This window comes from Carcharodon carcharias, chromosome 10 (assembly GCF_017639515.1).
Source record: "Carcharodon carcharias isolate sCarCar2 chromosome 10, sCarCar2.pri, whole genome shotgun sequence".
In the NCBI taxonomy this organism is placed as follows: Eukaryota; Metazoa; Chordata; class Chondrichthyes; order Lamniformes; family Lamnidae; genus Carcharodon; species Carcharodon carcharias.
Genome location: NC_054476.1, coordinates 60654393 through 60671614, shown reverse-complemented (window position 1 = coordinate 60671614; position 17222 = coordinate 60654393). Strand labels below are relative to the sequence as shown.

The following is a 17222-nucleotide window of genomic DNA, read 5'->3' as shown; positions in this document are numbered from 1 at the left end:
GACATCCCAAACACATATAGCAGGGGCCATGGTAAAGTAACTAAGGAACCAACCTGATTCCTACCCCTTCCCTCTCTGAACACACAGAAGCTGAAGTAAACTGCTTGAAGTTACATGACTGAAGGCGTAGCAATTTAACTATCAAATATTGGGTGGTTCAGAGACTTCGTCAGTAGACAGGCCTACAATGCACAAGTTAGTAATCATTCTCCCTTTGTCATGCCTGCATTGAAATAAAAGCGCACTGCACTGTTTCCTGCTCTAGCCCATTCTTTCCCTGAAAACGATGGAGCTCCTCACCTCCCTCAGTCTCTTTCTCCAACACTTAGGCTTCTAAAATCCAGCACTATTTTCTGACCTGGTTTGCTTTTTGACATTGAGCTTGAGCACATTATCCAGATTTCTCATTTAACAAAATGCCACACTTGTCTCTGTAACATGTGACATCATTTAAGTTAATTTGAACTACCTTGTCTTCTCAACACATTCTGTGCTCTCCCCTTGCTGGTAAGAGCATTCATTCTATATACGATCATTACATTAATATGGAAGAAAGTTTTATTACACAATCTTTTGGATGAGCTCCTTTTGTGCCTCCACCTCCCTGCATGCTTCTTTCACTCGACCCTCCATTGTCAGTCGACCACTGAGTTGTGCAGCGTGTATTCCCAGCACAGTTATGTTCACACTGTCCTCAACCAAAGAGCTGAAAAACAAAAGAAAACAATTTAAAAAAAACATGGCCTCTCACCATCCCTAGAACCAGTCACACTAACTAAGAATACAGATCTGATTTTGCATTATTGTAATACATGACAATAACAGAATAGTTAATATAGACATAATTGTTTTAAATTGTGTGCTCAGAAATCTCGTCTATTCCTCTCCATAATGTTGATAACAATGGAGAAGGATGAATCGCAGGCCTGGAGACCTTGTTCTCAATAATATTTAGATAATATCACCACCGTCAACACCTCTTTGTCCTTTTGTCTATGACATCTTTTGGCAATCTCCACCTATCATTGGCCCTCTATCCAGCTCTACATGTCCCATCCCCCTTAAACCAGCTTATATTCCACTTCTCTTCTATTTTTCCTTAGTTCTATTGAAGAGTCATACGGACTCGAAACATTAACTGTGTTCCTCTCCGCAGATGCTGTCAGACCTGCTGAGTTTTTCCAGGCATTTTTATTTTTGTTTTTGTTTTGTTTTCAAAGGGTATGTATAGATATATTACTAAATAACTAAGCTAGTTAGCATTAATGACATACCATGCAGCTAACAGGGTTGCTAAGTTAAAACATACAGGCCTTTAAAAGACAGGCTTTTATTACATCAGTGGCAAGTGAAGGAGGAGGAAATTCATGCAGGTAATAAGGAAATAGGTTCCATTTACAAAAGAGACTGCAAGAGGTAAGACATTAAAGGCTTGTACAACAAAAGATATAATTGAGGAAGAGGAAAGATAGGAAGCAATGGTCACAACAGGACACAAGGGCCCCGTAATTATCCAGTAATTTATTCCATGATCTGGATCAGAAAGCACCCAATAAAGTTGAACACAGCAAGATATATAAGACCAGCATGAAGAATTATTTTTTTCAAAATGTTGATACTTTTAAGGAGAGATACTATTAACAGGTTCAGATACAGATCTCTCATGATTCACGCAAAGCGTTTTACACATCAGATTTAGATGTAGGACTGCAGGTGCTGCTCTTAATAGAGTCTTAAATAAACATTTTGAAGAATATTAAGATAAGGTAATTGCCAGACATATTACTGCCTCCAGCATTTCAAATCAGTTATTAAAAAGAATAAGCAGCAAATAATCCTAACACTCAGCTCCCGATATTCAGGCTCTCTCCCCTCCATATTATCAGGCTCTCCCCTCCCCATAATCAGGTCTCTCAATTCCTAACCATCAGACTCACTCCCCTCCCCCACCCAATAATCAGAAGTGGTCACCTCCTCTTATCTTGTAACTACACCTGTTTATTAACAGGACCGCAATATTGTCTCTTTTGACATGAATTTTGCCCTCTGTTTAAGGATTAGATTCTGTTTATTGACAGGGGTAAAAATATTTGGCAAATAGATGAGTAAACACATTTGAATTTGGAAATGTATTAGAATATGTTTGCTATATAAACTCTGATTGATATCACTGGTGGAGTATGGAGCTCAGAGTGCGAAGATGGATGTCAGGTGCACAAAGCACTGCCTGGGGTACCTGTTGTTTGTGATGTGTTTCTCCTGACTGATGACTCGACAGGCCTGTCTGTTATCCTGAGTGGTGAAGCTGACCTGCAGCTGAAAGGGCAACTTCTTGATCTCCTGGAGAGCTAAGGGAATTAAAAGATTCATGCAGTCTGAGTCATAGAGACCAAGTAACTGGAATGTCACATTAAACTTCAGTGTCAGCAAATTACTTCTCCCAGATTTCATTGCCATCTCTTAGAGATATTTCTAATTCTACTGCAGCATCCTTTCCCCAATCCCATCCCTTTCTGAAGCATCTCTTCAGGGTCCTGCCTATCTTTACGATTTTATTCCTGTTTTCTACACAGTTCCAGGAGTAACCATGAGGAACAGGAACCCCAGCTGATTTTCTTTTCCTGTTCCTAACTTAAGGTCACGGATATAAAATGTATCACTCCAACTGCTGCCCTAATAGAGACCAGTGAACATGTCACAGATCAGGGATCAGCTCTGGAATTTTCTGCTCAGTATGGTTCAGGAACATATTGGGTGGCAGACCTTTATTGGAGCATGAGTTTGCCCAAATCCTTCTTTACAAAAGACATCACTGAATCACAATGTAATAAACTTAAGAGTACAGGACGGGTTTCTTGTAAGAGACAGTAAACTTTATTTACAGACTCCAGATGAGGTTACATGATTGTTCCAAGACCCAGGCTAAAAAGCTCCACCTCTAAGATTCCCTGAGCTTAGGGCTGATTCATCCATACAGTCACATGATCCCCATAACAGTAAGAAATGGTTTAACTTACAATTATTACATTCCTCTCTCTTTAATTTTGTTTTACCCTCTTATTTACAAAAACATTTTAACCCATATTATGTACAATTATATACAGTTCATGCCATTATAACTTTAGTCTTTGAAGAGGTTTTTGGATTTGGACAGAGTGATGCAACTCTACAACTGAAGGTTCCCACTGGATTGACTTGAACAGGAACTGCAGTTTCAGGGACATCTCTAGACAATGGCAGTTCAGAACTATTTACTTCAACAGAGACATCCAATGTGTCTATTCCTTGTCGATCTGACAACTGGGTCAAAGTTTCAACTTCGATTTCAAGTAGATTAACTGGTTGTTGGAGGGTTTCTTGACTCCTGAGATGTTCCATATGCTTCCTAACAATCCTGTTTTCCACTTGTACTTGATAAGATAAAGGTCCTGTTTCAGAGATGTTTGTACCAGGGACTCATCTCAGTCCATTTGCAAATTTCGTACAAAAACTCTCCCACAGTAAACTCTCGACCTTTACTGTGAAAGTCATGATTCACTTTGACTACGCTGGTTTCTCACCACCTTCCCCACTAAATCAGAGAATAGTAGACTCAATCTTGTATGAAGTCAGCACTTGACTAACAATTCTGAAGGTGTTAAACCAGTGGTCTCATGAGTGGTTGTGCAATAGCTGAACAGAAATGTTGAAATTCATGTTTCTGACATTCCCTCTGATAGTTTCTTCATGCCTGTTTTAAATGTTTGTACTGCTCTTTCTGCTAACCCATTGAACGAGGGATGCTATGGCACTGTTCTGATGTGTTTAATCCCAGTTAGGTTCAAAAGTCATTGGAATTCAGTTCCAGTGAAAGCCATACCATTGTCTGACACAATAACTTCAGGTAAACCATGAACACTGGCGCAGATTTTCAATGATTGCAAACAAAATAGATGATCTCACTTCAAACACGTCCATCCATTTTGAATGTGCATAGATAATCACAAGAAACATGGTACCTAGAAATTGACCTACATAGTCTATATGTAGTCTAACCTAGGGTCGACCAGACCACTCCCACGGATGGAGTGGAGCTGAAACGGGCAACGTCTGCTATTGCTGGCACTGGAGACAGTGTTTAATCACTTGTTCTATACCACTGTCTATACCTGGCCACCAGAAATAACTTAGTGTGAGCAACTTCATTTTCGAAATACCAGAATGTGCACTATGAAGTTCCTTCAAAAGTGGTTCTTTTCCTTGCACAGGGACAACGACCCTTGCTCCCCATAACAAGATATCATCTTGACAACTCAGTTCAGGTCTGTGTACAAAGAATGATTTTAATTCTTCAGAGACTTGTGCATTTGACCATCCTTGCAATACACTTTCATGGACTCTTGCTAAAATTTGATCCTGATTTGTCCAATTCTTTATCTGTTTCGTGCAGACTGGTGAGGAGTCCAGGAAATTCAACATAAGTGCTACCTCTTGAGGTACTGGAACATGTGTAATACTATCTTGCAAAGGGTGTCCACATTTGCTACCTGCACACCTCAACGGTGCATAAAAGTATTCATATGCCGACAAAATTAAAGCCCATCTTTGAATTCTAGCAGAGGTTATCGGTGGGATTGCCTTATTTTCACTAAAGAAACCTAACAGTGGTTTATGATCTGACACTATGGTGAAGTGTTGATTGTGCAAATATTAATAGAACTTTTTTACTCCAATTACAATAAACAAGCCCTCTTTTTCAATTTGCGAGTAACCTTTCTTGGCTGCAGAAAGGTTACATATCCTATTGGTCTTCCAGATCCATCCTTCATTTTGTGTGACAATATTGCTCCCACTCCGTATAACATGTAAGTATCAATTCCTTAGACAGATCAAAGCACATTAACAGACATGACGAGCTTAAAAGTTTCTTGACCCTTGTGAAGACTTCCTCATGCTGTGCCTTCCAGAACCATCTGTGGTTCTTCAATAATAAATGTAAAAGGGCTAACAGCGTAGATAGATTAGGCAAAAATTGACCATAATGGGGTTTACCATGCCCAAAAAGAGGATACCTTCCTTGATTGCCCTTTCTCCTCTAATGGATGCGACCATTGGGCATTTACTCGATGACACAGATACATAACTTCCTTTGCTTGGAAAGTGCACTTTTCTTCTTTTGAATGAACGCCAGCCTCCAAAAATCTCTTTGGAAACTCTTCCAGGTTTGCCTCATGTTCTGCTTCTGTGGATCTTGTGATTAGGACGTTGGCCAGGTGCACTATAACTCAGGGAAATCCTTGTAGTAATTTTTCCATGGTTCTTTGGAAAATCACATAGGCAGGTGACACACCGAAGGGTAGATGTGTATATTGGTACAGGCTCTTGTGAGTGTTCATGGTGACATAACTTCTTGGTGTGTTGTCCAACTTGAGCTGTTGATACGCATGACTCATGTCCAGTTTAGTGTAGGATCTTTGTCCTGCACGTTTAGCATACAGATCTCTAATCTTTGGGATTGGGTATTGGTCCAATTTCGCAGCCTTGTTTACTGCTCATTTATAATCTCCGCAGATATGAATGGTTTGGGCTTATTTGTGCACAGGGACTATGGGTGACGCTCATTCTGAAAATTGCACTAGCTGCATTATTCCTACCTTCTCCAAATGACATAATTCCATATCTACCTTTTCTTTTAGAGTGTAAGACACATGATTTGCCTTAAATACTGGGCTGTTGCTTCAGGGTCCATGTATATTTTAACTTGTAGACCTTTGATTTTCCCCAACTCATCTTGGAATAATCTCTCATACTTTTTCAGCAACTCTGGAATTCCCCCTGTCCTGACCTGGAAAATTTCTGACCACTTTAGTTTGATTTCTTTCAACCAGTCATGGCCCAGAAGGCTAGCTTCTTCTCCTGTTACAACAATTACTGGCAGCTAAGCTCCCTGTTGCCTGTATGATACAGGTATAGAGGTGATGCCTTTCACCTGTATTGTTTCTCCTGTGTATGTTATTAACTGAGCAGCTGTTTTCTCCAAACTCAATGGCTAGGTATCTTCTCTGAGGTATCTAAACATGTGTTCTCCCAACACTATGGTCAATGTTCCCATGTCAACCTCCATCAGCAGAGGCTTTCCATTTACTTGAAGTGTAACAGTGATTGGCTCAGTTTTGCTGGCCTTCAGATTGTGTAGGGAATAAACATCAGCTTCAGTAACTTTGGGCTCATCAGTATTGTGCACTTCATTTAATTTGACCTGATGTCTGAACGGCTACCTTGATCTAGTCCTGCACTGTTTAACAACAGTAGTGGCATTCTGCCTCTTTAAATCTGCTGACTTTGGATGCATGATTTCCCCCACATCAGTAACACTAACTTCTGGTGAGCTGCTTTTGCATTTCTTTTTATTTTTCTAGTGGTAGGGACTCTGCCCCGCTTCGTGGCAGCCTCCCTGATCTTCGCACCACACCCGGCAACAGGTTCCTGTCCTATGTGCAAAATGGCGTAATGTCGCACACTCTTCAAAGCCTGGGAGTCCCTCTCAGGACTCTCCATTGCTAGTGCTAACTCCATGGTGTGCTTCAGGTCCATCCCAACTTCTACAAGCAAACGGCACTAAAATGCATCGTTGTTTATGCTGCAAACCAAATGATCTCACAACATATTGTTTAAAGTATCACCAAAGTCACAGACCTCCATTCACTGTTTTAACTTCGTGAGGTACATTGCGATCAACTCACCAGGTGTCCTTACTCAAGAATTAAACTTGAATCTTTGCATGATCACTGACAGTTTAAGCTGAAAATGTCCTTTCACAAGGTCCACTAGCTCAGTGGAATTGGCGTGTTCGGAGGCAAGCTACAGATTAGGTTATACGTTTTGCTCCCACAAGACACTTAGGAGAATTGTTTCTCCTCTGCTGTTATTTCATTAGCTACAAAGTAGAACCCTAACCGCTCAAGGTATTAACTCCAGTCCTCAGATTAGTCGTACGGGTCAATGCTATCAAAGAGAGGCATTGCTGGTGAGTATACTTTTCTTTCTTCCCTTAAAATATTGGAATACTCACAAGGTGCTGCATCAATGCTATTTATCCTTGTTGTCAGTTGTTATAAAGTTAGGAGTGCAGGTCGGCTTTCTTGTAAGAAACAGTAAACTTTATTTACAGACTCCAGATAAGGCTACATGCTTGTCCCAAGACCCAGGCTAAAAAAACTCCGCCCCCTAAGTATCTCCGCTCTTAGGGCTGATTCATCTATACAGTCACATGATCCCCATAACAGTAAGAAATGGTTTAACTTACAACCATACACATAGCTTAAGTAAAATTATATCTGCAGAATATTCATTTCTTTTTGTGAATTTTGTACTCAAGATTTCTAATTCAGCTAGCCATTCTGAACATCAAACATTCCCTGCTCAGGTATAGCTTAGTCAGATGCAGAGTAAAACTCTCCCTGTTCGGCATCAACAATGCTGCTTGACCCCGCGTCAGAGATCAATGCGACTTTCCTATTTTCTACACTGACCAGTCTGTGACCTCTAAGACTGAAATACCCAATTAGTGCAAGCCGTAGGCACTTTTGTACTATGGGATGATGTCCACTAATACCCCGAGATTGAGAGTAGCTAACCTCATTTCTTGTAGCTATCAGACAGGAGAGTTTTTTTAAAAAACACAATGAGTGGTCATGACCTGGAACTTGCTGTTTTAGAGGGAGTGGGCATGATAACTGATTTCAAATGGAAAATGGATGGAGACTTGAGAAAATTGCAGGGTTACGGGGGGAAATGGGACTGATTGATTGCTCTACAGTGGAGTCAGCATGGACTTGATGGACCGACTAACCTCTTTCTGTGTCACTCTATGACTCTTGCTTGCTATTTGCCTATGTTAGATTTGTGCCTGTGCACCCAAATGAAAGACAAGTCTAGCTCATTGCATCACCAAGTCATACTACTGTTTCTTTCTACTCAGAACTGGTCAATCCACTATGTTTCATTTGCAACTTTGTTTTAGCTGCTTTTTGTTCTCTTTCGCCATTGCTTATTTATTTCTCGGGTTTTAATTGCGCACAGAACCTCTCTGTTCCTTTTCAGATCATTATTGCAGACGCTCTTTTCATCCTGTATGTCTGTATAGCCTCTTCAGTCAGCAATTTGTTTACTTTTACGTGGTTTGTGGGTCAGCAACCACACTTCAAAAGTATTTCCTTGGTTGTAAAGGGCATCCAGAGGCCATGAAAGGTGTTTTTTTTAATGCAAATCCTTCACTTTTCTTTCTTTATCCCCCTTTGACTTGTGTGTCTGTTGGTTCCATCTGCTCTCCTTCTTCCTTTCTCCCCCATTGTTCCAACCTAATCTTCAGTCTGATGAAAGGTGCATACCCCCCCAAACACTGACTGGCCTGTGTTTCTCTAGCAATTTTTGTTTTCATGTCAGATTTTCAGCATTTGAAGCTTTTTTCTGTTTGTTTCCTTTGAATCACAATGTTGGCCTTGGTGAGGGTCTAACAGATGGAAGTTTTTGAATAGTGCGGCCATCTTCCTCAAGCACAAGGTACTGTAACTCCCATTTTGAAACATTAACCACATTAGTAAACCTGAGGTGCAGTGCAGTTGGCAATTCTTTCTGCCACTTACTTTGGATGTGAGATTCCTTTATTCCAAATTCAAATGTCAGCTCCGTATCTTTGGTCACATTACCAACCTGTTTCACAAACTTATTCCCTGCTTCTTCCTCGTATCCAAAATACCTAAAGATAAAGAGGCAAAAGAAAAGAGTTTTCCCTTCTTGCTAGTAGAAAGAATGAAAATAACTGCTTGCATTTATTTAGCAGGTTTAACATAATAAAACATCCCTTGGCGTTTCAAGGAGCATAATTGGACAAAAACAATGCACTGAGGCACAGAAGGACAGGTGACCAAAAGATTGGTCAAAGAGTTGGATCTTAAGGAGTGTCTTAAAGAAGGAAAACAAGGTGGAAACATGAAGAGGGTTAGAAAGGGAATTCTGGAGCTTAGGCCTGGACAGCTTAAGATACGAATGCCAATGTTCACAGAATCACAGAATTGTTACAGTGTAGATTGAGGCAATTTGGCCCACCGTGTGCGCACTGGCTCTCTGAATAAACAATTCACCTAGTGCCATTCCACGCCTTCTCCCCGGAACCCTGCACATAACAGTCTAATTCACTTTTGAATGCTTTGATTGATCTTGCCTCCACCGCAATCTCAGGAAGTGCGTTCCAGGACTTAACCACACGCTGCTTGAAAAAGGTTTTTCCTCATGTCGCTTTTGCTTCTTTTACCAATTACTTTAAATCTGTGCCCTCTCATTCTCAATCCTTTCACAAGTGGGAACAGTTTTCCCTATCCACTCTGTGCAGGCCCCTAATGATTTTGAATACCTCTATCAAATCTCCTCGCAGCTTTCTCTTCTCCAAGGAAAACAGTCCCAGCTTTTCCAGTCTACCTTCATAACTGAAGTTTCTCATCCCTGGAACATTCTCATGAATCTTTTCTGCACTCTCTCCAATACTAGAACTGAGCCAGCCAACTAAGGCCAAACTAGTGCCTTAAACAAGTTCAACATAACCTCCATATTATTGTACTCTATGTCCCTATTAATAATGCCTGGGATACTGTATGCTTTATTAACCACTCTCTCAACCTGCCCTGCCATTTTCAATGACTTATGCACATATCCACCCACATCCGTCTGCTCCTACACTCCTGTCAGAGTTGTATCCTTTATTTTTTATTGTCTCTCCATGTTCTTTCCACCAAAATGAATCATTTCACCTTTCTTCACATTGAATTTCAGCTGCCACTTGTCCGTCCATTCCACCAACTTGTCTATGTTCTTTTGAAGTTCAACACTATCCTCTTCACAGTTCACAATGTTTTTAATTTCCATATCATCTGCAAATTTTGAAACTATGCCCTGCACACCAAGGTCTAGGTCATTAATATACATCAGGAAGAGCAAGAGACCTAACACTGGCACTGGGGGAACTCCACTATAGACCTTCCTCCAACCTGAGACACATCCATTAACTACTACTCTGTGCTTCTGGTCACTTAGGCAATTTCATATCCATGTTGCTGCTTTCCCTTTTATTCCATGAGCTACAACTTTGCTCACAACTTTGTTGTGCGGTACTGTATCAAATGTTATAGGGCAAAGGAAACCGTGGGTGCACAAGAGGTCAACATTGGAGCAATGCAGAGTTCATGGAGGGTTGTAGGGATAGAGGAGGTTACAGAGATAGGGAGGAATGAGGCTACGAAGGCATTTAACATGAGGCTGTGAATTTTAAAAATCAAAGTGTTCAGGGTTCGGAAGCCAATATAGGTTATTGAGAACAGGGATAAAAGATTAACTTTTTTTTATTCATTCATGGGATGCGGGCTTGCTGGGTAGACCAGCAATTATTGCCCATCTCTAATTGCCCTTGAGAAGGTGGCGGTGAGCTGCCTTCTTGAACTTTGGTAGTCCATGTGGTGTAGGTGCACCCACAGTGCTATTAGGGAGGGAGTGCCAGGATATTTACCTGGCAACAGTGAAGGAACAGCGATATATTTCCAAGTCAAGATGGTGGGTGGCTTGGAGGGGAACTTCCAAGCGGTGGTATTCCCTTGTTTCTGCTGCCCTTGTTCTTCTAGACGGTGGTGCTCGTGGGTTTGGAAGATGCTGCCTAAGGAGGCTTGGTGTGTTCCAGCAGTGCATCTTGTAGATGGTACACACTGCTGCCACTGTTCGTCTGTGGTGGAGGGAGTGCCGATCAAGCAGGCTATGCTTTGTCCTGGATGGTGTCAAGTTTCTTGAGTTTTGTTGGAGCTGCACTCATCTAGGCAAGCGGAAAGTATTCCATCACATTCCTGACTTGTGCCTTGTAGAAGGTGGACAGGCTTTGAGGAGTCAGAAAGTGAGTTACTTGCTGCAGGTTCCTAGCCTCTGACCTGCTCTTGTAGCCATAGTATTTATGTAGCTAGTCCAGTTCAGTTTCTGGTCAATGGTAACCCCAAGCGTGATGATAATCGGGAATTTAATGCTAGTAATGTCATTGAATGTCAAGGGCGATGGTTAGATTCTCTCTTGTTGGAGATTGTCATTGCCCTCCACTTGTGTGGAGTCAATGTTATTGCTACTTGTCGGCCCAAGTAAGGATATTGTCCTTGCCACATTTGGACATGGACTGCTTCAGTATCCGAGGAGTCGCAAACAGTGCTGAATATTGTGCAATCATCAGCAAACATGCCCACTTCTGACCTTATGATGGAAGAAAGGGCATTAATAAAGCAACTGAAAATGGTTGGGCCAAGGACACTACCCTGAGGAACTCCTGCAGTGATGTTCTGGGACAGTGATGATTGACCTCCAACAACCACAACCATCTTCCTTTGTGCTAGGTATGGCTCCAACCAGCAGAGAGTTTTCCCCCTGATTCCCATTGACTCCAGTTTTGCTAAGGCTGGACTGGTCTTGAAGCAAGACATGGAGTAGAGTTTTGGACTAGCATGGAAGATGGAATGCCAACCAGGAGAACATTGGAATAGTTAATTGTTGATAATGTTAAACAAATTTAATAAATTAGAACTTAGGAATACACTCTTAAGTTCTATACTACCAAACGAGTATTTGTACTGAGTATTGCTGAAACTAAACATGTACACACGTGGTGCCTATTTCAGCTAAACAAAATAAGTGACAGCTATTTGCTGACTCATTCCTCAGGGCAATGCATTGACCAATCAGGGTCCAGCTAAATTTTAAACGAAACTGTCAGTCACATTCACAGGTGCATTCTCCATGGCAATGCCTCTACCAATCAGAGTCCACTTGCCAACCAATCAACACTCTCTTATACAGTATAAATTGTGGTTTTCTCCTTATATTGGTATTCTTGCAAAGCGTCCTGATTTGTGCAAGATGAAAAGCTTCAACATGTATCTTTTTCCAGCAACACACTCTTAGTATTTGGACTTGTATGACTTAGTACTACTCAGGCCTAGCAGCCCACCATATTAGTAGGGTTTAAGTAGTTGAGTATCACTTGGATCAGTATTGCACCTTAGGAACTGTGCTTGTCCAGCTCAGTATCACTTGATGCCTAACAGTGTGCTTTATCAATGAAGAATATTTGACCCTTACCCTGGTTTCTCAGGATGTTTAGGAGCATACAGTTAACAGAGAACATAGAAAATATAACCCAACATTAATAACAAATTAATAACCGTTAATTTTGTTTCTCTCTCCACAGATACTGCTTGACCTGCTGAGTATTTCCAGCAGTATTTTGCTTTTATAATCCAAACATTACTTTTTTAAGTGTCAAACAAATGTGACAATTTCTTCAGTCATTCACAGTGGCCCTATTTACACGGACTGACATAAGAGAATGTCTCTATAGCTGACAAAGAACTTTTAGGGGAGAATGTCAGAGCCTCACTTGACATATTGGTGATTGCCAGTGTGATATTAAGGGTGAAAGGCTGCCATCCTAGTAATGGAAATCTGATCCCATTTGTGTCTCACTGCACCCAATGGTCTTTCAACCATTGAACTTCTGGACTCTGAAATTCTTTGCTGAACCTCCGTCCTCTGCCTGTTTTGTTACACCTTTTACCATCATCAAATGTTTTCTCAAAATCTCCGTCTTCAACTGCAACTTCACTCCCCTTAATTTCTCCCATTTCCTGCTTGGTGCCCCATTTCCTACTTGGTGCCTCTTTTCCATGGTCCCATCTGTGAAGTGCCGAGGGATATTTTGCTGAATTAAAGGCGTTATATACATAGGACACCACAGATAACTTTCAGTGAATGGCAAAGGAGCTGTCCATTCTTGGGCGATCATTTGATATCTACATACACTAATCCCTTAGAAAGTTACACTCACATCTGTTCAGGGACCACAAAGGTGACAGTGGCATCGGTTGCAATTACGTCATCCTCCAAAGTGGCCTGAATCTCTTTCGGTAAATTAACTGGATCAACAATGTTGACCTGGAATGAGAAATTATATCAGATCAGCATAGATAGAAGAAAAAATAAAAAGAGGAGTGAAAGATGCAACTGAGGCGCACATGAATGAATATTTCAAAATCTTAGCATTGCACCAAGGATGTACTGCTTCTTAAAAGCTAGTAATAGCCAAGGTCCCCAACCTTGCTATAATAGCATGACTTAGGAGATTTGAATGAGGGACTGATTAATTCTTTCATGTTCACACTTTACTAAAATCTATGGGAAAAGGCATGATGCAGGCATTCTGGCAAATCCCGACTTCAAAAACCAGGTGTTATATGGAAATTATCCCTTGAAGACCCTGGCGTACTGGCCATGCAGGGCATCCATGTGCAAGGTCAGACTGTCCTATCTCTGTTATGAGGTACAGCAGCAGCAGTTGGAACTCTTGTGTATCCAGAACATTTGATCAGCCAATTTTCACTGTCTAGATCAGAACAAGTGAGGAGAATGAAGCACAGCCTGACAGGAATTGAGAACCTGTCAATCCCAGAAGATATGTTTGCCCATTCTTAGTGGAAGTTGTCTAGTTGTGGGGGGGTACATGTGTATCCATGAACATCGAATGCCCTTGAAAGGATGTTGGCAAAACTGACATGTTAGGGGTAATCTATAACCACCTTTTAAATGAGACTTAAAGCACTGATCCTGAGACAGGATTCTTCAGTACTGGGATCTTCACTGGCTAATAACACTGGGGTTACATCATCTGGAGAGGGGTCAGTAAAAAGTAAAAGTGCGATAGATGTATGTCCAGTTAGAAACAAATATATAAAGTTACGTGTTGTCCACAAATTTAGAATTAATAAACATAAAATTAAGCCATTAGCTTTTGTACAAGATCAGCAGATATCCTCGCCCATGTCAAACAGACAAAAAGTGGAATAAGTGGAATCTTCTCCACCTAATCCCTGCCAAATAGTGGGACAATTTTTGAGTTGGAACCCAGTTTCTTATTGAGTGAGCTTTCCCACAGCTCTTTCCCAGAGCCACAGCAAAAGCCCCCAGGTTCCCCAGCCAATCAGGGAGGACAAGTGAGACAACATATCCAGTCTTCCAAAGGAAGGATTACTAATTAGTGGGATTATGACATGGTTACAAAAGTTCACCAGCACTTGGATTTCTGAGACTGCAGCAAGAACAAGAATGGAGAGGAGACCTAGGAAGGCTGCCCTCCTGGGCCTCTCACTCTTTCCTGGAAGTCCTGCTGCAGGATCTGAGGGGCTGCAGTGAAATGATCTCTCCCAAAGATGAAGGAAGAGAACAGTCTTTCTAAGCAAGCAGGCATGGATGGAATTGGCTGAGAAAGTCAGCAGCAGGAGTGCACCAAGGGGATGTGCGACTTCAGGAGGGCAGGAAAGGTGAGTAGTATTAACACTCTCAGCTGTCAAGATCTACAGTGACCTGCCTCCTGAGCCCCTTGAGGAACTGCTGCTCAGACATTTCAAGAGAGCTGATCCTCTGCCTGTATCGGTGGCTCTCGCTTTCTTTTAGCTGAATCTTGGTGTCCACCCTTTCTGTCGTGTGGAGGAAAATTTAGGTGAGGAGAAGGTAGCTGGTGCTGCTGATGGTGCCATTTCTTCTGCTGTTGGGGCTGTTGACAGCAGTGTGGTCTCTGCTTTTGCCCCTTAGCAAAGTGGAAAATGAAGCTGCACAAGCTGCTCCCAGATGGTGGCTGGCAGCAGGGAAATGTAAATGAATGTGAATGAAGTGCTAGGCAGATGACGTGCTTTCCCAGAAGTTGCCAATCACCTGTCAAGGAGTAATAGCGCTCTCTGAGAGAAGTGCTTTGAATGGCAATCTCTCTATAGCCATTGCTGGAGCCTTTCCAGCCGATTAGTTTCAGTGAAGAAGCTCTTTCCACTCACCTCGGTGACCCTGGTGAGGGGCAGACACGGCACGGAAACCGTGCACTGTTAAGGAATTCAAGGTTAAAATGATTCTTAATTGACTTTTTAATCACCTTAATGCCTGTCCACTGGACCCATGGGTGTGCCTGTTTGGAACCCACTTCAGGGAATGCCAGATGAAGGTGGAATGATACCAGGATCCCAAACCAACATCATCTTTTGGTATTTTCCCACTCTGCATGCACCAGAACCCATCTCCAGCTGGCTGGGAAAATTCTGCCCAAAGATTCTGTGAACTTTAACAGCAGGACTTCCCATGGAGCTGATTTAACCATTGACAAGACAGTTGGTCAGTTTTCAAGCCTATGTGGTTCTCATATTGGGTAAGGCCTTGTACTGCCATATTATTCACTTGTCACTGAAGTAAACTTAAGGATTTTTTTGTAGTAGGGAGGCTGTCAGAATGAAAAAAGTAGTTTTCGGGGGTGATTCTTACAACAGCTCAGATACTCCAGGGTGCAATACCATGCTCTTTCCATTCATGAATAACAAAGCAGATACATCAGCTGGTAGAGAACAATTAGAACAACCATGTCAAGTGACCGCAGTGTTAAAATATTGAGACAAGGTCTATTTTTTGCCCAAGTCCAAAGGTATATGTGGGACTCAGAATGAGCCATGAATTGCCAAAGGGAGTATTAGCTGCTCATGACCAGAAACTCTGGATATTAATATCTGGTGTGTAATGTGAAGCACTTCAATTCCAACACCTTAAGAAGAAAAGAATGTCAGCCTAGAAGTATCATGGGTTGCCTCCAGGTCGACGGACTGCATTCTGGAGCAGGAACCCTGGCTAATATTTTCTTCTTCCCTAGACAAGTTGTCATGTAGCATCCCAATTGCTGCCTGATCAGTTGAAATCAGTTAATTCAACACTAGCCAGGAACTGAACCTGAGACTTTCTGGTCCAGTACTGTACTATCTCACACTGTGCATTCCTTCACTGAACCAATGGGGGAGCTTAAAAAGCTGAGGCTTAATCTAATTTAAGTGTATTTGTAAAATCATTCATATGCCGACATTCTTCACTGCTCTCAAGATCTTTCTACAGGAGTCATTTAAATATCTTTCAGTACATGTACTACATTTTTAAATGAAGTAACTGGTAGTACTATCACTTCCCCTCCTTCCTCTGTGTTCTTACCCTTCCTCCTGTCTGATCAGCCAGTTTCCCAAGCTCTGCCAGTCGACAGTCTGTGCCCTCTATTGTCAGAACCGATACAATCACCCTACAGCAAGAACAGAAATTGTGACACTGCACATCAGAATATTTCTCTGTTTTATTACTGTTACTATAACTTTATGACTAGAAATTTTGCTGAAGTATACATTAGTTATAGAAATTTGTATCAGGTTGGTACATTTTCAATAAAAGTAAAAATTTATGCCTGGAATGGAGCTTTATTAGATCCATTATGCACATTGAAAAAGCAGGACAGAAGACAAATCAAAGCAGGAAATGGTGGCTAGCTGACACCAAGACTAGGTTTCAAAAGCCTAAATATTCTAGGAAGGAGCAAAGACAAATGTAGATCAGGAATTCCACAGGTTTGATGCCTTTGAAAGAATGCAGCAGGACACTGTACAATTCCAGTTTTTATTTCAGCATAGTAAGGATGTAGGAAGAAGGAGGAATGTGTGAGAGGGGATATTTGAAGCACAGAAAGAATAAAAGAGGAAGGTTCAGAGAAAATTGAGGAAGACAAGAAACGTTTGAAGACAGGATATAGATGAATGAAGCTAAAAGTGGCGAAGGGTCAGTTGACAAGCTATCCAAGGGTATGAGCAGAATGTTCCCAGATATGGGAATATTCAAGCCTAGACAGACTTTTGCAAGCTAGTCTGATCCATATTGGCAGCTTAGAATAACCCAGGGACAAAGATGATTCATGTTTACATGCTTTTTAAACAACCCTGAAGTGAATGCCATTCATCTCATTTCTACTTGGGAGATCAGAAGCACAGAATGCTGATGCAATTACCTACTAAATAACAGTTACTTCACATAGGTTATTCATTGCACATTAAATGTCTTAAGATTTTTCTTGAACATGATAAAGTGCTATATAAATTGTGCGTTCCGCCATTTGAAGATAATAAGTTTAATGATAACTATAAAAACAAACTATGGAATGTAAAAGAAAACTGCTTACCCATTTAAAGTTGCCTGCTGTCCTACATTATTGTAAAACTCTCTGGAACACTTGTACACATCTTCCTCCACGCTTTCCAGGTATCCGAGGCCCGTGTTTGCCCTCCCGTCTGTGCAGATGATTACCTTAAGCAGAGTTCATTGCAGTT

General features: G+C 41.4%; 1 protein-coding gene across 1 annotated transcript in view; it reads right to left on the bottom strand.

Moving 5' to 3' along the window:
- The window catches only part of LOC121283237 (circularly permutated Ras protein 1-like), a 66916-nt gene that overhangs the window by 2944 nt on the left and 46750 nt on the right, over nucleotides 1–17222 (bottom strand). Inside the window, exons 12-17 of the mRNA XM_041197578.1 lie at nucleotides 17075–17199; nucleotides 16066–16150; nucleotides 12884–12990; nucleotides 8625–8737; nucleotides 2237–2348; nucleotides 566–706 (exon numbers count right to left, since the gene is read on the bottom strand). Of these exons, the coding sequence (XP_041053512.1) occupies nucleotides 566–706; nucleotides 2237–2348; nucleotides 8625–8737; nucleotides 12884–12990; nucleotides 16066–16150; nucleotides 17075–17199 (683 nt within the window). The remainder of the gene's footprint in view (nucleotides 1–565; nucleotides 707–2236; nucleotides 2349–8624; nucleotides 8738–12883; nucleotides 12991–16065; nucleotides 16151–17074; nucleotides 17200–17222) is intronic.